At 39.3% G+C, this 27052-nt stretch overlaps 1 protein-coding gene across 7 annotated transcripts in view; it reads right to left on the reverse strand.

Moving 5' to 3' along the window:
* Window positions 1-1529: 1529 nt before the first annotated feature.
* Window positions 1530-27052, reverse strand: part of rps10 (ribosomal protein S10) — a 39669-nt gene continuing 14146 nt past the window's right edge. For 2 of the 7 annotated variants that reach the window (XM_069941551.1, XM_069941545.1), the window contains exons 2-6: window positions 18978-19127; window positions 16437-16611; window positions 6383-6448; window positions 2051-2106; window positions 1530-1621 (exon numbers count right to left, since the gene is read on the reverse strand). In XM_069941551.1, the coding sequence (XP_069797652.1) occupies window positions 1583-1621; window positions 2051-2106; window positions 6383-6448; window positions 16437-16611; window positions 18978-19127 (486 nt within the window). In that variant the 3' untranslated portion in view covers window positions 1530-1582. Of the gene's footprint in view, window positions 1622-2050; window positions 2132-6382; window positions 6449-7886; window positions 8054-16436; window positions 16612-18977; window positions 19128-19561; window positions 19582-19706; window positions 19730-19935; window positions 20035-27052 lie in introns of those variants that run through there. The other 5 variants (XM_069941549.1, XM_069941550.1, XM_069941552.1 and 2 more) reach the window with 5 other exon arrangements.

Raw genomic sequence — 27052 nt, forward strand, 5'->3', positions numbered from 1 at the left:
AACTTTTGCTTTGCATTATCTATTAAGTTATTATTTAAGACCAAGATGTGAATTTGTTAATATACTATTTTGTCTGCATGTGTAGCCTTATTTGGTTTTGAACATTACAACAGAAATAAAGTGAGGACTAGGTGGTCTTTGATGCTGCAAACCGGTTTGTAATTGTAAAGACTATTATTTATGGGAATTGTAATGAAGAGAAAATTCATTTATACATTACATGACCAATTGGGCAAAGCCCATTTTTGAAACTGGTTTGAGTTTTTAAAGAATGGTGAAATTGTGTTTCCAACCAATGACCTGTCATGGTAACTGGAATGAGATTGAAGATGGACATGGTTTTTACACAGCTGCTGTTATAATTTCCCATTGATAATTTTCACTTACTTTACGGACTGACCGTTCACACAGGAAGGACGTTTACACTACATACCTGAGTCTCGGTAGTTTTGAAGGCTGGAGGTGGATCGACATTGACCATGAGGTAGGTCCTACGTGCAACTGACAGCATCGCTGCGTCGACATCATCAGTGACATCATTCACCTGCGCCCAAAAAAAACCTCCAGGCAGAAGAGCAAGATGGATTTCTATCCACAGATAATATTAACATTAGCAGCGAGTACGTACAGCATTATGTGAACAAACCTTAATTTCATCCAACACGAAATGTTTTGCAGGACAATCCGGCGAGACAGGGAGCAGTTTGGTGAAGAAACACACAAGGACTGTAAAAACGCCGCCGATGAAGGCGTTTCCTTATTGTGAGTCAATTTGCAGTAATGTCGCAGAAGACAACATGGAGGAAGGAGATAGTGGACCTGCGTTCTGGCGTAATGTCCTAAACAATTTTGATGATGAGTGCAGGGATAACTTGCATAGGTCTCGGGAGACTTTTGACTTTTGTTTTGAGCCTCTGGATCCTTGGTTTAGACCCGCGTTGCTTTGTGGTGGTACGCGATGTTCTGTGACTATCAATCCATAGCTTGTATTTTTGGTATAGGTGTGACCACTGTCAGTGTTGGTATGCTAAATTACTGGAGCACTTGGTGGGGCCTGAATGAAACATTTAGTTCAACTGCCAAGTGGCACATTTGACACATTGGCAGAATAGAGGTATCTAATGTGTGGTGATGCCATTGATAGTACACATATTCCCGTCAGAAACCCCAGTGATGACCCACTTGCCTACTAAAGGAGGAAAAAGATGGCACTCGATGGTCTTGCAGGCAGTTGCAGATCACAACTATTGGTAAGAATCATGTTTTGTGAAACATTGGTCTTTCTAAACTCAGGTTTCTGGTTGTTCTAGCTTCATAGATGTGATTTCAGGATGGTTACCGTTATCTCTTATTGTATTGCCAGGCTCATATTATAAATATCCAGTTACTCTCTCCCCCCCCCACCCCCCGCATGAAAGCAGAGCATCTTTTATATGAATGACATTTGCTCCCTGTTAAAGAGAAAAATCCATTGTGTAAACTGCTATGGTGTCAAAAACAGATTAACCAAGTATAAAGAATGAACAACAAACGGGCAATGCATTTTAATCGATTTTTATTTTACACAACATGTTGTACACATTTACTGAGGCTGTCCACGACCACGACCGAATCCACCTCTCTGTGGGAGGAAATAGTAAAACAATTGGTAATTTGCAAAGCCCAAATATTTGCTGATTTTTCTTTCACAGCAACTTTCTATTTAAAAAAAGTAAAACCATGCCAATTTACTAACTCTTATCTATTCAATTGTACGGAGAATGCAAAATATTCTAAACATGCAAAAGATTAATGGACACATTTTAGAGAACCCGATTTTACTTAAATTTTTTTTACCTCAAAGAAAGACGTGGGCATTTAATTCTAGAATTGACATTGCAGTATAATAAAGTGTGCAAGCTGTGTGTAACTAAAAATGCAAGCACCCAAGATTAATATTTTTAAAAGTGGTTGTTTTTGGCCTACAAGGTGGACTGACTTCCTTTGAGCTTCTCAATCAATGCATTTTAAATTAATTTTTCCTCAATGAAAACAAAAGCCAAACACTTACAAATTGGAATTCTGTGGCTGTACCAGCACCAGCTTCAGCCTTCTTGTCTGCTCCAACTAGAAAACAAGTTTATTTTCAAGACTTTTTTTAAAGCAACCTATTAGTGGATGTTATTACAAGATTTTTTTTTAAATTAAAACCATTTTTGAGTACTATTGATTTGGAAATTGAACACATGAAGCACCCTCAGGTAGTACTTAAAGAAACCAAACACACTTTCTTTCCAAATAATTTAATCCAAAAGGCAGGTGAAATAATCATGTTCAATTAAATACAAAAGAATGGACTCAGCTATTCTAAAATCAAGAGGAAATGGCAACCGTGACAGAGGTGCACCAAAGAAGAGGTACGACTGCCTAAAGAAATCTCTTGGTGCCTGCCACATTGACCACCGCCAGTGGGCTGATAGCGCCTCAAACCGTGCATCTTGGCGCCTCACAGTTCGACGGGCAGCAACCTCCTTTGAAGGCGGCCAGAGAGCCCACCTCACTGACAAAAGACAAAGGAGGAAAAACCCATCACCCAACCCCAACCAACTAATTTTCCGCTGCAACCATGTCTGCCTGTCCCGCATCGGACTTGTCAGCCACAAACAAGCCTGCAGCTGACGTGGACATTATCCCTCCATAAATCTTCGTCCGCGAAGGCAAGCCAAAGAAGAACTTCTTGACAGCAAGCAGTCTAATGCTCTTCATTAACTATGGACACTAATAGGACTACTGCTTGTCAATAACTATTTTGGTACGGTACCAACCAATTTACTTGAATGCAGAAATCAGGGAGTAGGGTGGCATAGTTAGCACAATGCTATATTACAGTGTCAGTGACTCAAGTTTGAATCTGGTGCTCTCTGTAAGGTGTTTGTATATTCTCCCTGGATCTATACGAGTTTGCTCCGGACACTCCGGCTTTCTTCCACTTTTAAAATGTATGGGGGCTGTAGGCTACTTAGGGTATTTGGACAATGCAGGCTTGTAGGTTGGAAGAGCCAGCTACCATGCAGTATGTGTATTAAAAAACTGAAGACTAGCTCAAATTCCACTGGGGGGAAATTAAATCCAGTTAATTAAATAATCTTGAATAAATATTAGACAAGATGATTGTGGTAACATACACTCATCAAGAATTTGTATGGTTCACCAACATCCTACAGTTGAAGAAATCTCATGGCACCAGAACAACAAATGTGGCAAGTCTTAACTGCTCTCATGAAGGAATAAAAGTGCATGGCTGCATACCAAATGTTGCTCCTCATATTTATCTGTTCAGCAATTTCAAACTTGACGGTAACATCAGTGTCAATGCAAGTAGAAAACACTGATTAAATCAAATTTGTCACCAGAGAAGCTGCAGGATTCATGGAGTCAGCAATAAAAAGTGTACATATGCCTAAAGCGATTGCAAAGAGCCCAGAAGAACAGGCACTTCAACAGAATTAAATTCACTGGACACGGGAGTCTCAGAAGATTTCATTGCAGTAGCAATTGTCTGCAAGATCACTTTCCTATGCTTGCTCTGTTCTGGAGGTCACATGCATTCAAGTGCTAATCAAAATGTAATGCAAATGTGATGAGGATCTTGCCTTCTACCTCAAGGTTAGACGCAGAGTTAACATCATTGGAATGCATGATTACAAGGGGCTAGAATGGCCAAGATGCTGAATGTATTTAAGGAGATAAAAGGGCGAGAATTATGAGTATAGAACATAAATATATTTAGATCAGCATCATTAGTGAATGGTAGGGAGTGGTTGAAGGGCCTAATATAACTTGCCCCAAAGCCCCTGTACCATGAAAAATACAACCTATCCAATATTTTCTTACCATTAAAATTCTTTTGCCATTACATCTTTGTACACCCACAGTGCACTTTTTTTCCCCAGTGCAATAATATCTACCCTGTACTTAAATTTTAATTAAAACTGTTCCAGCATAATTTTCTAATTCTTGTATTCTGCCTTGGTTAATGAAAAGTAGGTAGCCAGTACACTTTTTAACAGATACCGAAGACAATAACTTCAAGGTTACTACATTCTACTTTATTATTATGTATTCCCCTGCCTTGTCACACTGCCCCAAAACTTTCACCTCAATTCTCTTGAGTAGAATACGATAATTATCTACCCAAGTGGCCAGATCATCTACATCTTCCTACAATCTAAAGCTTCCCCATACATTCAACTACACAATTTTGTATCAACTGTAAAATGTCTTGATAATAGCTCCCATGTGCAAGGCAAATCCAAATCCTCAATACACAGGAACTGAGTATCAAGCAAAATGTTTCTGGTAGCTTCAAATTACAAAAAACAAATGTTATTGCCTCTGAGCCAATTTAAATTTTATTTCGTACTCTACATCAAATTTCATAGGCTTTTACTTTTTGACAGCTGTGACTCAAGACCTTATTTAAAGCTTTGTGATAATCCAAGATTTGCCACAATCAAATTGATAATTGTTGCCTCCACTAAATTTCAATTGTGTTCCCATGATAAATTCTTGCTGAATATTTCTCAATTCTTCTATTTTCATCCCCATAAACTACACCCAGACTGGAGTTCTGTCTGATGAATCTTATGCAATTTGGTACATATTAGCTAAAAAATCCGCCCAAGTACATTTTGGGAATTCCATGACATCTTTTGCCTTCATCATCTCAAGAGCCAATTTGTAACTGAAAATATCAAACAACTGTGATAATTTCTTTAACCAACATTGTCAACCATTCCTCTATATGTCCTCTGCCTTATAAAAACCTATAAAGGAATGTTAACATGCAATTCCATCTTCACAGATACCTTCAATATCTCACTTCAGCAGAGAATGATACCCACCTGTTTCAAACAGGCATCAATTATACCAGTGCCCAAGAAGAATGCAGTAACCTGCCTTAATGACTTAGTAGCACTTACATCAACAGTGATTGTTTTTTTGAAAGTGTTAGGTCTGCTTTGTTCATGAATGAGTGAGACAAACACCAGGCTGAGTCGAAATCAGGGTTCTTTGTTCTTTATTACCGGATTGTAACACTTGCGACTAACCATGTTAGTCGGAGAATGCATTCTGCCGTTATCAGCAAAATGGTGATTTTTTATACCCTTGGATATGTGCTTAGAACATCATCATATCATTACTTGTCCAATGACTAAAACTGTTGCTATCCTTTCCCTGCTAGCTTCCTGCCTCTCAATCCATCAATGTCTCTCTTATCTTGTAAGTACAAGGATGCATTCACATCTTGTTACAGCCCTGTACATTCCCATCTCATGATGTTTTACCTAACAGGAGTACAAGGACACCTCCCCTTCTTGTTACTGCCCTGTACAGGGTAACTCCCTACACATTCCCATCTCATGATGTTTTACCTTACAAAAGGCAGGTAATAAAACATATCAGCTCCTGTCTGAGCAGTGACATGGATGAATAAATTCGCCGATCTCAGCAACAGGTCTAGGGCGGATGCGATCTTACTGGCCCTACACAAAGCTTTGGAACATATGGACAGCCAAAAAGCATGCATCAGGATGCTTTTTATTGATTCCAGTTCAGCATTTAAAACCATCATCTCCTCTTTGAGTCTTTAATTAGCAAACTTGGGAGTTAACATCCACTATGTAATTGGATCACTGATTTCTTCACCTCCAGACTACAATCAGTGAAGATTGTTAAGAACTTCTCACCGGAGCACCATAGGGCCATGTTCTTATTCCCCCCCCACCCCCCCAACTCACTTTAGACCTACGACTGTGTAGCTCAGTATGACAGTAACACCATCTACAAATTTGCTGACAATACCATGATGGTGGTTGTATAAAGGATGGGGATGAGTCAGCGTATAGGATGGAGATTGAAATTAGCTTAATGGTACATCAATAACAACCTTGCACTCAATGTCACAAAAACTAAGGAGCTGATTATTGTCCAGTTAAGCCAATATCTCACTCCAGCAGGTGTGGTACCTACCTATTTCACACATGCAGCAAAAAGAAATCTTAGGGTTGTATGTGGTCTGACAATAAATCTGAAATCTTTAAAAGTATGTTCAAGAAAAGTTAAAACTATGCATCTGCTCAAACACTCGGCTCACTTGCCTGATATACTGGCATTAGGGGAGTGTAGAAAAAAAAACTTGCCTTTTATATTTTGTCTGGTCTTCCTCGCCAACAACTTGCATCTAATTTTCTGCTTATCACTTCCAAATAGCTCTTGAATCCGTTGAACTCCGACATGCTAGATTAATTTGCCTGGAAAGGTTTCATTGTTGCTAAACTGAACTATTTGGTGCACTTTATGTGAACCATTTGCCTGGATTAAATCATACATTAATACATACGTGGAGTAGCCCGCCTGTAATTGTCTCTGTCAGATTCACGAAGACGAGGGCGATCCTCAGTTAGACCTGAAAAAAACATTACAGATTAGTTGCTACATTTAAAAATTAATGTTTATAGTATCTGAAAAGTAAATTGATTAAAAAGTAAAAGATTAGAAAGACAAATTTATATTAATGTGAACATTATAAACTTTTTGGAATATCATGGTTGCTGTAACGCAGGCAAACATACATGGCAAAAAGCATGGTGTTGTGACAATTACGAAACATGGCTGAGGTAAGGGCAGGAATTGCAACTCACTGATCCTGGTAATAGTATTTTCAAGGGCGAGATGAAGTTCCAAAAGGGGAGGTGTAACACTGCTGATCAGGGTAAACAGCCTAAAGAAATTGGCAAATGGAGCTAGATGGGCAAAACAGAAATAATTTTGATGGGATTGTACTATTGCCCTCCAATCAGCAGGATTGGGAAGAACATACGTAGACAAATGGCTATAGGATGGAAAAGCAGTAAGATTGGAGTCATGTTGACTGGGGTTGCCCACGACTTAGATGGGGTGGAATTTGTAAATGTAGGAAGGAAGGGTGTTTAGAACGGTACATAGAGAGCCCTACTTGACTTATTTTCAGGTATGAGGATGGCCAAGTGATGGAAGCATATATGGAGAAAACATTTGCCATCAAGGCAATTCAATAAGTTTTAAAGTAGTCATTAAAAAGGTTGGACCCAGAGTTAACATTTTAAATTGGGGGAGTGCATTTTCAAAGCATGTTGGGGGCAGCCGCTAGAAAGGTTTGGGAACTATAATTAATAAAGTGCTTGATCAGAAAAAAGAGAGCATTTACATCAGGAATCAAAAAAAATGTTATTGTCCTTTGAGGTTTAGAGGAGGAGATTTTAAGAGGGGGAAAAAGGGATACAAAATAGCTCTGGCTATGAACTAAAGTGAATTTCAAATCCTTTCATATACAGGTACGTGCCACTTAACATCCATTCGAGCAACGTCTGAAAGCATATACATCTGTGGTGCCATAATTATTCAGTTACCACAAGCAATTTAGAAAAAGCTTCACTAGCTACAAGAAATTGTATACTGTATATCCAAACTGATCTGACTGCCCCGCTCTCTTCCCACAGCCCCTTGTCAGTCCCCATATTGATCCCTTACAAATAAAAAGTTTACAGGTATACTACAGTATCCCATATAGCTTTGCTAAGTATACAATAGTATTCGCACAACATCCACGCCGCATAATGCCCAATTTCATAGAACGTTTCGTGGACGTTTGGGAAGGAGTAGGCCCCCCCAGGAGCTAAAAGGGAAGTCCGTGTGTGGAACCAGCAGATGTGTGGTATCCTGAATGAATACTTCACATTAGTAAACACCAAGAGCGATGGAGAGGATGGAGTTGGGGAGATTAACGCTGATAATCTGGAATATACTCACATTAGCAAAGAAGCAATAAAGACATCAAGAAGGACAAATCCACGATGCCTGATGGAATCAATTCCAGGGTGTTAAAGGACGCAGGGGAAGAGACTAATGGGGCCCTGAGATTTTTGCAATATTTTTAGCCATAGGCGAGTTCCAGAAGAGTGGCAGGTAGTTATGTGATTCCAATATTGAAGAGAGACAGTAAGAGTAAACCAGGAAATTGCATTTAAGAACCCTGTTAACGTAAGAGAGAAAAGCTGCCGTTAAGGTAAAAAGGGAAAATTCTCAACTAGACTTTGCACACCATTTCCTTTAATCAGAAAAAAATGTGACAGAAATAGGGAGATCGTGTAGTCCTCATAAAAAGCAGAGCAAGAGGAGATGTCTTTGAGATATTCGTGGATGCCAGTCATCTTAGATAGGTTAGTGATTAATATCCAATCTGGCAAGAAGATAAAGATCATAATAAAAGAAAAAAAGACATACTACATGAGTAACAGCAGGTGGGAAATGGCAATAAAGGTAATTTTGTACAAAAACAACCTTTGCATACATATATATGTGAAAAACAAAGGAGAGCCCTGTATAGCCCAAAAGTGCCAGAGAAACTGAGCAGTCATGCATATTGTAAAAGGTAGTTGACATTTCAGGCCTGAGCCTTTCTTCAGGAGTGTCCTTCGGATTGCTGGTCAATCCATAGGACCATAAAGGTGGCAGAGAGATCACTCCAACTGATGTGATTTATTGGGATCATTGTTTACAGAGAGCATGCAAAATCTATGAGGACCTTTACCATCCAGTGACTCCCGCTGGGAAAGAGATACAGAAGTATTAGAGCCAGATCCACCAGGCTGAGGAACAACTTCTTCCCTCAGGCAATGGGACTGTTGAATGATTGAACTGCTAAAACAATTCCCCATGATTCTACGGTTAAAATAACATTTATTTTTAATATATCTATACAAGACATGTATAGAGAGAGGTCCTGTGCATCTGTGTATATGCATAGCTTGTCTGTATGCGTGCTTGCACTGTTTTTCTTTTTAAAATTTTTATTGAGTTCAACATAAATCCTACATACAAAATGTTCTCATAAAATAACAGATAATATATACACATCAAAAATTACTATAAATGTAAATAAAAAACCTATCCATATTTGTTTATTTAAGAATATTTCTCAAAAATGATTCTGGGTAGAAAATAAGCGAACTGCATTAGATGATCCAGGGATCAACAAAGTGGTCTATATTGACCCAGGGGGGGGTCAATGGGACTTTTCAAGGGGTTGATAAATGTCTAGGCTATATAGATAAATTTATTATTGATAAGATTTTTTAAACTTATTTTACATGCCTGGGGATCAATGAGAGATCAAGGATTCCATGAAGAGGTCGATGATTTAAAAAGTTTGCTGACTCCTGATTTAAGCAAAGGGTGAATTCTATCTAATTTAGAGATATGATCTATGACAACCATAATTAAAACCATATTTAACAAGTTAATCTAAAAAGGTAAAAGAAAAAACATAAAAAAAATTAAATCTATTCTATCCCCTCCCTCTAATTAAGGTTACCTTATAGTAGAAAAGGATGAAAATTATATGGATCAAATCATGACCCTCAGAAACTAGATAATCTCCAGAGCTTCTTTGAATGGGCCCCAGATCTTTTTAAATTGAAACTTTCTATCTATAATGTATTTAATTTTCTCCAAGCTTAAATAGGACATAACACCATGTAACCACTGTGTACGAGTAGGTGAAGAGTCATCTTTCCATTTCATTAAAGTTGCTAATTTAGCTATCAACATGGTAAAAGCCAAAACCTTCTCCTGGGATGCAGACAGTGGTATATCTGGTTACGAGAAAAACCAAACAAGGCAATTAAAGGACACGGTTCTATTTTGCACCTTGGACCGGATAAAGCTGTTTTGTCGGGTTGTACTGTTACAATTGGATGATAAATAACCTTGAAATTAAGTATACTGGTTCCCAGACTTGCCTGCATCAGTCATTTAAATTCCTCCCCACTGTGCAGAGAGCCATTACTAATCTCCAGAACTGCCTCAAACAAGAAGATCATCCTTCCCATTTGGAGGATCTCAAGTTGGGAAGTTAAAAAATGTAATGAGGTTTATAAATCAAAATAAGGGTTCTACAAAGAAGATGGAGAGAATGCTGTCGCAAATGGAACATTTGAAGTCATGCATGCAAAAATTAAAGGTAATGAATTTGAAATTCAGCAAGTTAAAGAGCAAATGAAGAAGGTTCAAGATGAAGCGGCTGCAACTAAAGATCAATTAACTCAAAAAATGGATACGTTAGAAAATTTCAGTAGAAGAAATAATATAAAAATTGGTCAATCACCATTGATTTATAATAAGATTTTCTTTTACCCTGATGTGAGTTTTGATTTGTTAAAAAAGAATTCAATGCTGTTAAAAGTGTGCTATGGAAAAAAGGTTACACTTTTGTTTTTAAAGGTACCTAGTAGTCTTAAAGGTTTTTGTTCCTGAGGGCAAAAAACTTTTTCTTTTACAGAACACAATGAAGCGAAAGTATTTGCAGAAAGATTACAGTTGGGGATATATAATGAAATGATTCAAGTTTAGAAGAAGAGAGAATATTAGGAAGGACAGTTTTTACCTGATAGATTTGTGTAAAAAAATGAATTGATCACTGTAAGTTTGAGTAGATTTGAGGCATAAGAGAAAGTATAATATTTCGAGGGAGTTAGATGGGAGTACGAGCCTGGCCTCTACAAAATCTAGTGAGCGGGTGTGGCTTGACTGGAGATCAGGGGTGTAAAGACGTATTGTTAATAATGTATTGTGGGGGAGGGTTTTTGTCTTTTTCTTTGTTTCCTTTTTTCTCTAAAATTAAAACCGACAGCTTTTGTTTTTACAGGAAACACATTTGACAGAAAAGGAACATCAAAAATTAAAAAGAGATTGGTAGGAACAGTAATAGCACCATTTTTTTAATTATAAGGCTAGAAGTACAGTAATATTAATTAATAAAAATTTACCAGTTAAAATATTGGATATTAATATAGGGACGAATCGCTATGGTAAATTGCCAGATTTATTCGGAACAATGGATTTCAATGAATGTAGATGAAAAATTTATGCAAGATGTTTTCATGAATTTATCAAATGCCAAAGGAGAAGTTATATTTGGAGGGGGTTTTAATTTTTCTTTGGACCCTAAATTAGATAGATTGGGAGATAAAATGGTGAAAAATAAGGTTGCAAAAATGGTAACTGATTTGATTAAAGATATGGATTTAGTGGCCATTTGGAGAAAAATCCACCCAAAGAGATAATTCTTTTCAATTTAAAATATATTCATGGATAGATATTTTTAAATTTCTGTACAATTTCAATACAGAGTATGAAGAGTGAAATATGAAGCGTGGGTTTTTAATCAGATCATTCACCTTTAATTTTGTCTATTTCATTGGAAGTAGTACAAAAGGTAGGTTATAGATGGAAGTTAAATACAACTTAGTTGAAGGGAATTTGTGATTATATGAGGCAAAAGATTTTTTTTTTCTAGATACTAATAAAGATTCAGTTGCGAGTAAGTTTGAATTATGGGATTCTATGAAGGCATATTTGAGAGTTCAAATAAGTTATACTTCAAAAAATAAAGAAAGAGTATATGAAAGAAGTAACTCAATTAGACAGATATAATGAAATTAGAGAAGGAAATTCAAGATGAGAGGAAAAAATTGAGATTTAAGCCCGTGCAGACTTCGAGTGGAGAGTTATGTAATGACATCACAACAAAAATATTATGAATTGGGTGAAAGGGCTCAATGTTTTATCATGGCAGTTAAAAATGGAATAAATTTTCGGAACAATAATTGCCAAAAATCATCAGAACAGATAACATAAAATGCAGGAAATAATGATAATTTTATACAATTTGATGCTAAACTTTATCATTCAGAATCTATGAAAGATAATAATAGATTATTTGAGACAAGTTAAATTACCAATGTTAGAGGATGAAAAGTTAAGACTGTCCGAGAGTTTTTCAGAAATAGAAGTTTGAGACCCTAATGTCTTTACAGAACAGTAAGATTGTTTTCCACCGGAATTTTATAAAGAGTTTAAGGAGTTATTAATTCCTGTAGTAATGGAGGTATTAGATCAAATGATTTACCAGAATCTTTTAAAACAGCATTAATAACTGGAATTCCGAAAAAAGGGATTGTTTACATCCTTCCTCACATAGACCTATCATTGTTGAAAACAGACTATAAAATTGTACAAAAATTGTTAGCTAATAGATTAGTTGAATTTTTTGCCAAAATTAATACATTTAGATCAAACTAGTTTATTAAAAATAGAAAAGCAGCAGATAATATAGTTAAATTTTTAAGTTTGATATAGCACAAAATAGGAAGACTGCTGTGGTAGCATTAGAGCAGAGAAAACATTTGATTGATTGGAATGGGATATTTTAATTTGAGATGCAATGCTTTTGGGATTCCAAATACTTTTATAAATTGGATAAAGGCATTGTATGATCAACCAAAAGCAAAAGTGATTACAAAAACAAATCTCACAATCTTTTTTGTTCGAAAAGTCTTCTAGACAAGGTTGTCCATTATCACCCTTTTTATTTGCATTAACGATTGAGCCATTAGCAGAAGTAATTAGAACTGACAATGAAATTAAAGGATTTGAAGTAGGTAATAAGGAACATAAATTTAGTTTATTTGCTGATGTTTTAGTATATTTATAATGAGACCAGAAAGATCTTTAAATAAGTTGAAAGATTCCTTTAAAAATGGGTTATAATGTTAATGTTGATAAAAGTAAAGTAATGCCCATGGTGGATATGGATTACTCTCAATGTAAAAGATTGACAAAATTTAAATGGTAAAATTAAGCAATTAAATATTTAGGAATGAAAATTAATAGAAATATAAATAATTTGTTTTAGTTAAATTATTTACCATTGATAAAAAAATTGGAAGAGGATTTGAAAAGATGGAAAGATTTACCAATAATGTTAATGGGACAAGTGAATTGTATTAACATGAATATTTTTCCAAGAAAGCAATATTTGTTTCAATTATTGCCCATTCATGTGCCAGAATTTTTTCCCGAAAATGGAATAAAATAATACACGAGTTTCTTTGGAAAGGTAAGATGTTGAGAATTGGTTTAGAAAAATTAATATGGAAATTTGATCAGGGTGGTCTAAGACTACCAAATTTTAAGAATTTTAAAGCAACTCAACTGAGGTTCTCGTTCTCCTGCTATCAAAGGGGTGAAAAACCAGCTTGGGTTCAGATAGAAATGAATAAAATTGATGAAAATATTCCAGAGCAAATTTTGCATAAATGGAATAGTGAGTTGTTTAAAGCAACTAATGATTTCTCAGTATTAAAGCATATATTAAAAATATGGAAGAGAATTCATATTGAGAGGCATTAAAAATTATTTATTACCAAAAATGTCCTTAAAACAAAATCAACTTCTTCCCTTTTACTTTGAATAATTCTTTATTTGACAATTGGTTTAGTAAAGGTTTACACAGAATAAAAGATTGGGTTGGATCTTTTTTAAAAAAACTGATAAAATACACAATACAATTTTTGCATATTATCAATAAAAAAATTTGAAAAGATCCTGCGAGCACATTTGAGACTCCCTAAACAAAGTCAATTTGAAGATACAAGAGATACATTTGTACAAGAAACTACAAAGAAAAAATATATAAATCAAAAATGCGATGGGAGAAAGATTTAAATATACAAATTCAGGAGATTTAGTCAAAACTGTGTCATGAAAGTGTTACGAATACTTTAAATGTTAGATATCAAATGTTTCAATATAATTTTCTTCATCAATTATACAAGGTAAATGGACTTAATTCCAATTATTCAAATAAGTGTTTTCGATGTGTGAAAGAAATAGGCACTTTTTTGCATTCAGTATTATCATGTGAAAAAATGAAAAAGTTTTGGAATGAACTGTTTATTATTACGACAAATTATGAAAATAAAGATACCAAAAGATCAAAGAATATTTTTACTTGGGGACATATATGAAAAGGATGCAAAAAATTTTCTTGATATTTATCCATTTTCAATTTTAAGTATTGCAATAGCAACTGCAAAGAAACTTATAGCGATATCATAGAAAAACAATAAGGAAGTGTTATTAACTAGACGGTATAGTGAGATACGAAATTATATATCTTTGGAAAAAATTACGTAGTTTAAGGAATAGAGTTGAAATTTTTAAAAAAATAGTATTTGGAAACCATATACAGGTACACAATCCTTTATCCGGAACCCTTAGGGGACAGTGTGTCCCGGATTTCGGAAAGCCAGATTTAAGACCACTCGAATCGCGCTGCCGTATCCACCCCGCCCCCTTCCAATCGCGCTGCTGTCTCCCCCACCCCCCTCAACTCGCCTGCCCGACTCGCACTGCCGGTCCCTCGCCCGCCGTCTCCCTCCCCACTTGCCTGATTTGGAGCTTTCCAGATTAAGGATTGTGTACCTGTATGGATAATTTTTCATCCATCTCTTCTACCTTATCCAGTCCTCTTAATCAGAAAATTTTAATAATAATTAATGATTGTATTCGCATATTAAATGGTAGGTGTTTTCTTTTCTTTCTTTTCCTTACTTTTGGTTGGGGGCGGTTGGGGAGAAAAAAAAGTTTTTTGTATCATTGAATTTGGATATTTGATTCATGTTTTATTCATTTCTTTTCAAATAATTAAATGAAGTCAAAAGGGAACAAAATTCTGGAAATCCTCAGTAGGTCAGGGGGCACCCAGACAGAGAAAATGTAAACATTTCAGCTAGAGATTTCAGTGATACAAAAACTAATCATCTTTCTCTCTAGACATATGCTGCGTGATCTGCTGTGCATCCCCAACACTTATTTTAGATTTTTAGCACTTGCGCCTATTGCTTTGGTTCTCAAAGTTCTACATATCTCTCAAATGTGGAAAACTGGCTCGCTAAAATTCTAAAAATTTTCTATCAACCATGCCTCAGCTTTTCGCATAGAATTCCAGATTTCCACGACCATCCAAGTTAAGAAAACCTATTCTGATACGACCCGACTTAATTTCAATGCACAAGTGCTACCAAAACTCAGATCATGCATCATCCATAGGAACTAAAAGCAATCAATGTTTCAGGCCTAATCTTTTGCCAGAAATTCAATTTCTATTAATGTGTGACCTGCTAAATTACTCCGGCAGTTTGAGAATTTCACTTGACCCTTGCATCTGCAAATGTTCTTGTTTAACTTAATTTCAATTGTTTCTCTTCCATATAGACACTGAGTTTTATTTTCTTTTTATTTCCAACTTTGACATTCTACAAATACATCTCACAACCATTATTTCTATGATGACAACACAATTTGTTTGACTTGTAATCATGCCCAACAGTCACAGATACAGCATTTTGAAATGAATGAATGGGAATCTTGCTGCAAATCACCTCTTCAGTTTAACAACAATGCACAACTCTCAAATGCCCAGTATTAGCATCTTGGCGCCTCAGTTTGGCGGGCAGCAACCTCCTTTGAAGAAGACCGCAGAGCCCACCTCACTGACAAAAGGCAAAGGAGGAAAAACCCAACACCCAACCCCAACCAACCAATTTTCCCTTGCAACCGCTGCAATCGTGTCTGCCTGTCCCGCATTGGACTTGTCAGCCACAAACGAGCCTGCAGCTGACGTGGACTTTTTACCCCCTCCATAAATCTTCGTCCGCGAAGCCAAGCCAAAGAAGAATATAGGAAATAAGCAAAACACATTCACAATCCTTACATGATTCAACATTGAATCATTCAACCTGAAGGCCTCAGAGAATACGTTTTTTCCAGTAACCCCCAAAAATTCTTCTATTAACAAGGTTTGTTTAACTTAAACTACAAACAGAAGTTTCCAAATGAGGAACTATAACAGCAAAACATAATTGAAGCAAAGGAAAATTTGATGCTATGCAATGCATGAAAAATCAGGAATGTTGGCAAAAGCTCATGACGGAAAGGGAGATAAATAGTGGAACAGAGAGGAAACAATTTCAGGAGGCAATATCCTTACACATTATGGCACAGATTTGATTCTGGGGATGTTAAAGGAACCAGAAACAGAGGTACGAATAACCAGAGATATTTATGGTGTAGATTGAAAAGGTGTGTCCATCGAGATATTTAAAATCAAGGAGCTTTTAATAAAAAAAATTTGCAGAGTTCAGATTTGGTGAAGGCCATTTTTCCCCCTCCTAATGTTCTTGCTCAGCCTGCTAAGTTCATCCCGTAGAATGCTTTCCCACTCCAGATTCCAGCATTTATGTCTCCCGTCTCAAAAAGATTGGTGAGAAAAGGGTCCTGGATGATCTATCTGCATTTCCAAGGGCCAAAACTGGTCAATTTACAGGGTAGAAAAGGTAAGCAAACAAGGAATGCATGAAAATATATTCATTAAAATGGACAGATGGTCAGGCAAAAGACACCCAAGTGAATAATAATAAAAACAAATAACAAGGGGGCTTATAAATTTATATAATCAGAGCTCCTAGTAAGGTGGTATACTTTTAACACCAGGATTAAAACAGAAACTTTACCTTTAGGTCTTGGCCTTGCTGTTTCAGGACGGGTCTGGCGACGCAAAGTAGCAGGAACAATTTCTGGAGGAAGATGAAGGTAATCACGCAGATACTGGATGCCCTCATTAGTCAAGTACCAGTAGAAGTGCCGCCAAGCAAACTGTTCCTTTACATAACCACGCGATTTCAAAGACTGTTCACCAAAAACAAATAATTTAAAATGTTAAATTTTGAATTATCTGCTCTCAGAGACTACAGTAACAATTTTGCATTTTTCCAAATGAAGGAGAATGGAGAATCATGTGCATGAACTGGTTATCTACTTCAGGAAGTAGGCTGGAGTACACATGCCTGTATGTTTTAATGGGACTTAAGTGGAGATAATGGAGAGCTTCAAGTTCCTTGGACTAAATATCATTAACCACCTGTCTTAGTCCATGCACAAGCCAAGGAAGCATACCAATACCTCTACAACCTCAGAAGCCCAAGGAAATTCTGTCCCCAATAGCCCTTCCCAATTTTAATAGATGGATGACAGAAAGCACTCTGTCTGCATAAATCACATCTTGGTATGGGAATTGGATTGCCCAAGACCGCAAGAAACTAGAGAATTGAGATCACAGCTCAGACCATCATGCAAACCAACCAACCCCTCAAGGACACTACCCCAGCAGTCACTCTCTTCTCCGCCCTCCAGTCAGGCAGAAGATATATGTTTATAAACATACACCTTCAGGTTCAAGGACACTTTCTTTCCTGCTGCGATCAGACACTCAAATCAACCTTTTGTTAGTAAACGACAATGCTTTGCACTGTTTAAATCTATTTTCTATTTAACACTGCACTCTGCAATTTGGTCTGATGTGACACTATACCCCTACACTTTTGTTGTATTCTTGCTGTACTATATATAGGTCAACCTGCCTGGAAAGAGCAAAATTCCAAGGTTTTCCCCTGCACCTTGACAATAAACAATTTAATGCAACACAAAGTTGAGCCACACGCAGTTTTGGAATTAAAATGTTAAAAGTACTACTTAGCTTTTTATCAAGATAGAGCTCCAAATTACTGGCTCAAATATTTTTTTCATCATGAAGAACATAGCGAACTAGATTATAGCTTTTAATTACATTAGAGGATTTTTAAATTTATTTTCATTATTGCACTACAACTTAAATGCCACCCTACCATGACTTTTTTTGTAGCTGACAACCCATTTCTGAATTTGGACAAATGTAACTGAAATTATTAACCTTGAAGGATTAACACAAAAACATCAGAAAGCGGAGGGGAATATTCTTTATTTTACATTAATTGAAGATATTTTTCTTTATTGAAAAATCTCTGAACTACTGCTTGGAATTCAATACTGGCCCCTTGTATGAATGACAACAACTACATCCATTAGTTTGGGTCTAAGCATTTTCTCTAGGTCTTAAGCCTTTAAAACATTAAATTTTAGTCCAATGGAACTGGACACCCATCCATCGAAGATATCTTTAAAGCATCTGTTATTGAAAATTAATAATTATGAAGTATGCTTCTGTGAATATGTCACACACTGAGCCCTCATGATTTGCTAGGAAAAAAGGCACAGAATTCACATGGGATAAATACAGATGCTACTGCAATTGCTAACACCAGGGCGACAAATAATATACATCAGTAAACCTCTCCAATGGATATAACAACTTAAATGCAAGTTTCAGCTGGTCAGAAAAAGCTGAAATATACAAACGCTGTATCCTGGCTACAGTAGTAAACCCACTCTCATCCCAATTCCAACTATTGATCAGAGATGGCGAGTGAGAGCAAATTTATGTTCTTGGGAGTCACTATCTCAGAAGATCTTTCCTGGACCCAACACGAATGACATCGTGAAGGTAGCAGGAGTTTGTGGAGGTTTGGTGGAAAGTGTGCTAACCTACTGCATTACTGTCTTATATGGGGACACCAATATCCCTGAGTGTAAAGCCCTGCAAAAAGTAGTGGACACACCAAGGGCATCACAGGCAATCATCAAAGATTCACACCACCCAACCTAGCACTTGCTCTGTTCTCACTGCTACCATCAGGAAAGCAGTATAGGTGCCACAAGATTGAGACCACCAGGTTCAGGAACAGTTGCTACCCCTCCATCATCAGACTCCTCAACAATAAACTCCATCGGGGACTCATTACTTTTGCACTTTATTGATTTTTTTATCTCTCTGTATTGCAGTTTGTTTACATTTCTTTATTTGTTCATGTTTTTTTTTGCACTACCAATTAAGTGGCAATTTGCCTCACCTGCACAAAAAAGAATTTCAGAATTGCATGTGATGTTGTGCACAACAAATCTGAATATCGACTTGCAAGTAGATCAAATGCACTCTATCCCACTACAAACACAATTCACCACACAACGACATGGCTTTGAAAGAACACACTTTTTAACCAGCACCCATGTCAATTCTTGGTTAATATCACAAATAAGTAGATAGTAATTTAATATAACAAAATAATAATGCGAGATTAGAAATAGCATTCTTGTCCGAACTTAGGTTAAGAATACAATACCTGCATGGCCTTCATTACGTGCAGGTTAGGGACATTTTTGTCTGCCAACTCTGGATGTTTTGGCATATGCACATCTTTTTTGGCTACCATTACACCCTCCTTGAAGAGTAGCTCATAGATAGCAATACGGTTCTTCTTGGGCATCAACATCTGAAACGAATTAGTTTAATTAGTATGTGAATGCTACAAAAACTTCATTCTTCTGACAAGTTATTTGCCAGCTAACCACACATGAAGTTAAATGCAATCATTTCTTCCTCATTCACTACAATTCTGAGGGTTTTTTAAAAAAAAATACATTCTACATTCGGAAAAGGAAGACCCTAAAATTGCAAATCCGAAAGCAGTTCCTCATCAAGCCAGCAATTCACACTGATGGTTAAAAAAAACCAGCCACAATAATAGACTTGACTTTCTACAAACCCCTGTTCCACTCCACAACTCAAAGACACCTTAAAACGAGTTAGCAGTTCTAATCTCCCGGAGATATCGCAGGCTTTCCTTCAATTTCTTTCCCCCCTCTCCCAACACTCACAAATCATATTAAACTTTTATTCTAACAGAAAATTTTTAAGCAAATGCACCTGAACGCTGCTTTTTGCCCACAGAATCGTACAGACGCCAAACCAACCTGCAACAGTAAGCAGTAACGGGACAAAGGTATGTGTATATATATATATATATATATATATATAATATATATATATATATATATATATATTGCCTGACCCTCACGCACAACAGTCCCACGAAGAAGTGCGCTCCTGCTGCAGCCTGGGGCCTACCCCTCTCCACTACCAGCAACGTGAAGTCACCCAATGAACTTAAACATCCTAAAAGGTTAATAATTGGGTGGATCAATACAGATGCGACAGGCGAGGCGGTGTGGACTCAATGCAGGGGAAAGTGAGCGGGATGCCGGAGATATTGCACGATCACAAGGCTCACGGCAACGTACCTCGACTGCTGGTCATGGACCTGAAGCGGCGAAAGGGCGAGCATGCGCAGTCGCTTGCTCTTGCCCCAGCAGAGGCCCTCGGTCGGGAAGCCCGACGAGGCGCCTGATTTCGATCAAACATTTTTTTTTCCTTAAACATTCGTTAACCTCAGTCAACGGCGGATCGACAACCAGAGAAATAGGTAGAACCGAGCCTTCTCGTTTAAATTCTGGTCCCATGAAGGCGGACTCTCGGGGATCGTGACGGGGCGCATGCGCGAGTGCCGAGGTGGGGGGGGAAGAGCCAGGCGGCTGATGAAGGTTTGCTCGGGTGGTTGGTCGAAGGGCGGACTCCGAGCCGGGTCACGCAGCGTCCGATGGGCTGTCGTGCAGGAGGCCCCGGCAGCAGCACACCTACTGTGTTCTGCCGACACCGACCCTGGCGGGGATGGCGGCACGGAGTTCGGGGGGCTGCTGGCAAGGCCGAGGGGGGATCTCTGACAGGGCAGGGCAGGGGGGGGGGGGATCTCTGACAGGGCAGGGCAGGGGGGGGGGGATCTCTGACAGGGCAGAGCAGGGGGGGGGGATCTCTGACAGGGCAGGGCAGGGGGGGGATCTCTGACAGGGCAGGGGGATCTCTGGCAGGGCAGGGGGATCTCTGACAGGGCAGGGCAGGGGGATCTCTGACAGGGCGGGGGGGGATCTCTGACAGGGCAGGGGGATCTCTGACATGGCAGAGCAGGGGGATCTCTGACAGGGTAGGGCAAGGGGGGATCTCTGGCAAGGCAGGGGGGATCTCGGGCAGGGCAGGGGGATCTCTGACATGGCAGAGCAGGGGGATCTCTGGCAGGGCAGGGGGGATCTCTGACAGGGCAGAGCAGGGGGATCTCTGGCAGGGCAGGGGGGATCTCTGACAGGGCAGGGCAGGGGGATCTCTGACATGGCAGAGCAGGGGGATCTCGGACAGGGCAGGGGGATCTCGGACAGGGCAGGGGGATCTCTGACAGGGCAGAGCAGGGGGATCTCTGACAGGGCAGAGCAGGGGGATCTGACAGGGCGGGGGGATCTCTGACAGGGCAGAGCAGGGGGATCTGACAGGACAGGGGGATCTCTGACAGGGCAGAGCAGGGGGGATCTCTGACAGGGCAGAGCAGGGGGGGATCTCTGACAGGGCAGGGGGGGATCTCTGACAGGGCAGGGCAGGGGGATCTCTGACATGGCAGAGCAGGGGGGATCTCTGACAGGGCAGGCCAGGGAGATCTCTGACATGGCAGAGCAGGGGGATCTCTGACAGGGCAAAGCAGGGGGATCTCTGACAGGGCAGAGCAGGGGGATCTCTGACAGGGCAGAGCAGGGGGATCTCTGACAGGGCATGGCAGGGGGATCTCTGACCGGGCAGGAGGATCACTGGTCAGGGCAGGACAGGGGTATCTCTGACCTGGCAGGGGGATCACTGGGCACGACAGGGGATCTCTGGGCAGGGCAGGGCAGGGGGTAATGGTGTTTCAGACGGAGGGGTGGTCCCAGATAGGGAAGAGCATTGGGGCGTCCCAGATAAGTGAAGATGTTGGGGAGGGGGGCATCCTCCTAATCAGGGGAGGATGGAGTAGGGGATGACCCACAGGAAGGATGGGGTGGTGGTGTCCCTGACAGGGGAGGGTGGTGGGGGAGCTGGTCCCAGAGAGGAGAGGTTAGGTTGGTGTCCCAGACTGGGGTGGGAGTGGTGGCATCATTACAGGGGAGGGTAAGGGTGGCCCCAGACAGGGCAGGATGGTGGGTCCCAGACAGGGGAGGGGGGTCATTCCAATCAGTGGGGAGCGGGGCAGGGGTGACCCAGACAGGGATGCTTGGCATGCCTGACAGGAGTGGGTTTTATTTTTGACACTCTCAGATCTTTGAATACATTGTTATTTCTCAGATCATAATTAAGGATGTAAACACATGGATTTGATGTTACAAGACATTAAGTTCTCTTGATCATTAATTATAAGGAAGTAAGAATGAGAATTCCCAAGCATTTGATAGATTTAATTAGCAATTACATTTGAACCCACCACAAAACAGTCAAAACCATTAACAGAACTGATTATAATTTGAAAGGATGCCAAGCAAGGAGATAAATTATGCACTTTATTTTTTTATATCATCATAGACTTGTTTTTCTACACTTTCAACATATAAAGATGATTTTGATTTTTAGGACTGAAAAACTAATTGCAGTTTATTAGTGTTTGCCATTGATATTGTAGCCATGAGTATCTGCATGGGTCCCAGCTATACCTGGCTGTTTATGGGCTTTGTGGAGCAATCCATGCTGCAACCCTACACAGACAAGGTCCCTTAACTCTTTCTGTTCTATTGACAACTGCTTCGGGGCTACTTCATACACCTGTGATGAGCTCGTCAACTTCATTCATTTCACTGCCAATTCCACCCTGACCTCAAATTCACTTGGTCCATCTCCGACAACAGTTTCCCCTTTCTTGATCTTTCTGTCTGCTCCTCGAGGGAAAAGGTTTCCACTGACATACTGCATTTTACAAATCCATCAACTCGCACAACTACCTCAACTTCAATTATTCACACCCAGCCCCCTGCAAGGATTCTATTCCCTTCTTGCAATTTCTCTGTCTCTGCTCCATCAGTTCCCAAGATGAGGTCTTCCAGTTCACATTATCTGAAATGATCTTCCACAAACATGGCTTCCCCTCCTCCACCATCAACTCAGGCCTTATCTGTATTTTCTCCATTTCCCACTCATCTGCCCTGGCCCCCCTTTCTCTCCTAATTATTAGAACCACACAGAGTCAAAAGTGAGTTGAACCAACTGACTTTAATAGAACTCTCACACACACTTAAACCCTTCAGAACCCAATGACATTTGCGACTGCTGGTACCTTTATGACATCAAAAGACAGGGATTGATTCGGAATAGTCGGCATGGTTTTGTACGTGGTAGATCATGTCTAACAAACCTTATGAAGTTTTTTGAGAAGGTTACTAAAATGGTTGATGAGGGGAAGGTAGTGGTTGTTGTATATTTGGACTTTAGTAAGGCTTTTGATAAGAGGTTAGTGAGGAAGGTGGCAGCATTAAGTATTAATGATGAAGTAGTGTGATGGATTCAACAATGGTTGGATGGGAGATGCCAGAGAGTAGTGGTGGAAAATCGTTTGTCAAATTGGAGGCCAGTTTCAAGTGGAGTAGTGCCCTAGGGATCAGTACTGGGTCCACTGCTGTTTGTCATATATATTAACGATCTAGATGATAGGGTGACAAATTGGATTAGTAAATTTGCAGATGAGACAAAGGTTGGCGGTGTTGTGGACAGTGAGGAAGATTATCAAAGCTTACAGGGTGATTTAGGACAGTTAAAAGAGTGAGCTGAAAGATGGGAAAATCCAGAACCTGGGGCCATGGTTTGAGGATAATAGGCAAACCATTTAGGACCGAGATGAGGAGGAATTTCTTTACCCAGAGGGTGGTGAATCTGTGGAATTCATTGCCACAGAGGGCAGTAGAGGCAGGTTCATTAAATATATTTAAGAGGGAATTAGATATATTTCTTCAGTATAAGGGTATTAAAGGTTACGGAGAGAAGGCGGGGACGGGGTACTGAACTTTAAGGTCAGCCATGATCTCGTTGAATGGCGGAGCAGGCTCGAAGGGACGAATGACCTACTCCTGCTCCTATCTTCTATGTTTCTATGGCAGATGGAGTTTAATACATGTGAGGTTCTACATCTTGGTAGGACATACACGTTAAATGGTAGACAATTGAGGAGTGCAGTGGAATAAAGGAATTTAGGAGTCATGGTGCATAATTCTCTGGAAGTTGAATCACATGTGGATAGGGTGGTGAAGAAGGCATTTAGTATGTTGGCTTTCATAAATCAGAGTATAGAAAACAGGAATTGGGATGTTATGTTCAAATTGTATAAGCCATTGGTGAGGCCAAATTTGGAATATTATGAGCAGTTTTGGTTGCCAAATTACAGGAAGGATATAAGCAGTATAGAGAGAGAGTGCAGAAGAGGTTTACGATAATATTGCCGGGGTTTCATGGTTTAAGTTATGGGAAAGGTTGAGCAGGCTGGGACTTTATTCCCTGGAGCGTATAAGGTTGAGGGGTGATTTGATAGAAGTATTCAAAATTATAAGAGGGACAGATAGAGTCAATGTGGATAGGCTTTTTCAACTGAGAGTGGGGGAGATTCAAACAAGAGGGCATGGATTGAGAGTAAAAGGGGAAACATTTAAGGGAAACATAAGGGGAAATTTCTTTCAGCAGAGGGTTGTGGGGATATGGAATGAACTTCCAGCAGTAGTGGTAGAAGTGAGATCGATGTTAATGTTCAAAGATTGGTTGGATAGTATATGGATGGGAGAGGCGTGGAGGGTTATGGGCCAAATGCAGGTAAGTGGGACTAGGTGGGAGATGATGCTCAGCACTGACTAGTAGGGCTAAACTGGCTTGATTCTGTGCTGTAAATGGTTATATCAGCCACTAGGCTGTGGGATTGCCCTGCACCTGGAGCTCTCACAGTCAGATCTACTGTGGGCTTGCCCACGACTTCGTGAGCCAGTTTGCCAGTTGCTTGGGCGAGCCACCACAATATATTTTTACCGCAATCTTAATAAAACCATCTCTGTCCGAAATGGCAAGATGGTCTCGTTAGCAAGGCCATATCATCTATACACTTGTATCTGTTCAAATATTATTTTCTGAATAAGAATTGACTTTCAAAAGTAAACCACTGCATTTTTTTAAATGAATACGGCTACATTTCTAAGATGTTTAGCTATGCACCTTGAGATAGGTTCCACCCCTTTCCATTTTTTCTGTCCCATGGCAAAACAAACCATTATGATTTTACAGCATTCTAAGTTCAAAATGTACTTATGTTAACAAGTTGTAAACTTTAATATCATTGATCCCATCTATATTCCTGAGTTTAGCTACAAAATAAATTCAGTGAAGCTCTGCAAATAAAATAGAACAACCAACTGCAATAAAACCATTGCATTGCTGAGAGCAATCTATTTTAATAGAGATTTGCATCTCTAGGTCAGGTAAATACAAACAGCAATTAATAAAATGTCATTCACAACCTTATCGGAGAGGTGCAGAATTTTATTAATGCATCTAATTATACGTTGATCTTAACTATATTTTCAAAACCTTTAACTAAGATGAGGTGACAATTAAATCTTTACGTTGGGTGCTAATATTTCTTCTTTGTGTTGGTTTGAATGTAAACAGTAAAAAACCCAACTTTTTAATTTATAAATATGTAGTTCCAAAATTAAATCCATAACTGTACTACAATATTTCATAATGTTTCATGGATTGATAGTAAGAAAAAAAAATCATAATAATGAACAGTTTTAATTTGGATTGCAAAATATACAACTGTAAAAAGTAGAAAAAAATAATATGAAGTAAGGTGTCAGAGACCCCATCAGATAATATGAAGTAAGGTGCTGCAGACCACAATCAGTGCAGATTGGCAAGAACAGCTCTACAATCTCTATCAGCACCGGAGCACCACAGGGTTGCTTAAGTAGCCCTGGCTCTACTCGCTTTACACCTATGACTGTGGCTCAGTACGACAACACCATTTTCAAATTTGCTGACAAATTTGAGAGCTGTATTAAACAGGGGTGATGAGTCAGTATATAGGAGGGAGATTGTAGACTTGACTGAATGATGTACTAACAACAACCTCTCACTCAATGTCACCAAAACCAAGAAGCTAATTGTTGACTTTAGGAAGGAAAAACCAGAGGTGTACGATCCAGTGATTATTGGGAGATTAATTTCCTGGGAGTCACTATCTCAGAAGGCCTTTCCTTGACCCACCCAATGTCATTGTAAATAAAGCAAAGCACCTCTTCTTCCTCAGGAGGTTCAATATGACATTGGAAATCTTGGCAAAGTTCTACAGACGTGTACAGAAAAGTGAGTTGACCAGCTGCATCATGGCCTGGTATTGGAGCATCAATACCTCTAAGCAGAAAGCACTGCTAAAGGTAGTGGACACAGCCCAGTACATCACAAGCAAAACTCTCCCCATCATCAAGAAAATTTATTTTAAATTTAGACATATAGTATGGTAACAGGCCCTTTTGGCCCACGTCCATACTGTCTAATTACACCAATTAACCTACAAACTCCTGTACATTTTGAGGGGTGGGAGGAAAGTGGAGCGCCTGGAGGACACCCATGCAGACACGGAAGAACTAACAAACTCCTTACAAACCGCCGGATTTGAACCTGAGTCACTGGCGCTGTTACAGTGTTGTGCTTCATGCTAACCGAACCACCCTGTATGGAATCTTTCTCTCAGAGAGCAGCAGCAATCATCAAGGATCCATTCAACCCAGCACATGCTCTGTTCTTGCTGTTGCCATCGGGAAAGAGGTTTCGGTGCCACAAGACTCGCACCACCAGGTTCAGGAATAGTTGCTACCCCTCCACCATCAAACTTCTCAACAACAGACTCAATCAGAGACTCATTTAAGGACTTTTATTTTATTACAGAATTTTATTTCTGTATTGCAGTCAGTTTGTTTACATTTCTTTCTTTGTTTCAATTTCTCTCTTTTTGCATACTTATCTTTTTCTTGAGCACAGTTTACAGTTACCGATAAGTAGAAATTCTGCCTGGTCTTAGGCTTGTATATGATGTCATGTATGTGCTCTGACAATAAACTTGAAGTCTGAACTTCAGAAATTTGCTGAAAGTTTTCACTTTCTTTAAGACTTTTTGAGCTTCTCTGATTAAAATTTGCACAAAAGTTATAGCATTATACATAAAATAAAAATCATCGACCATAATGAAGGGCTCAAGCCAAAATGTTGATTATGTATCTTTATCTTTGCTACCTCGACCGAGGCCGGGGTCGCCGCTGCCCCCTCGCTTCTGCCCAGACTGGGGCCTCCGCCTGCCTCACTCGACCGAGGCTGGGGCTGCCACCTCCCCCCAGTATAGACAACAGACTCACCAAGGCAAATAGCGCCTTTGGAAGACTACACAAAAGAGTCTGGAAAAACAACCAACTGAAAAACCTCACAAAGATTAGCGTATACAGAGCAGTTGTCATACCCACACTCCTGCTCGGCTCCGAATCATGG

Source organism: Narcine bancroftii, chromosome 5, assembly GCF_036971445.1.
Source record: "Narcine bancroftii isolate sNarBan1 chromosome 5, sNarBan1.hap1, whole genome shotgun sequence".
NCBI classification, from domain to species: Eukaryota; Metazoa; Chordata; class Chondrichthyes; order Torpediniformes; family Narcinidae; genus Narcine; species Narcine bancroftii.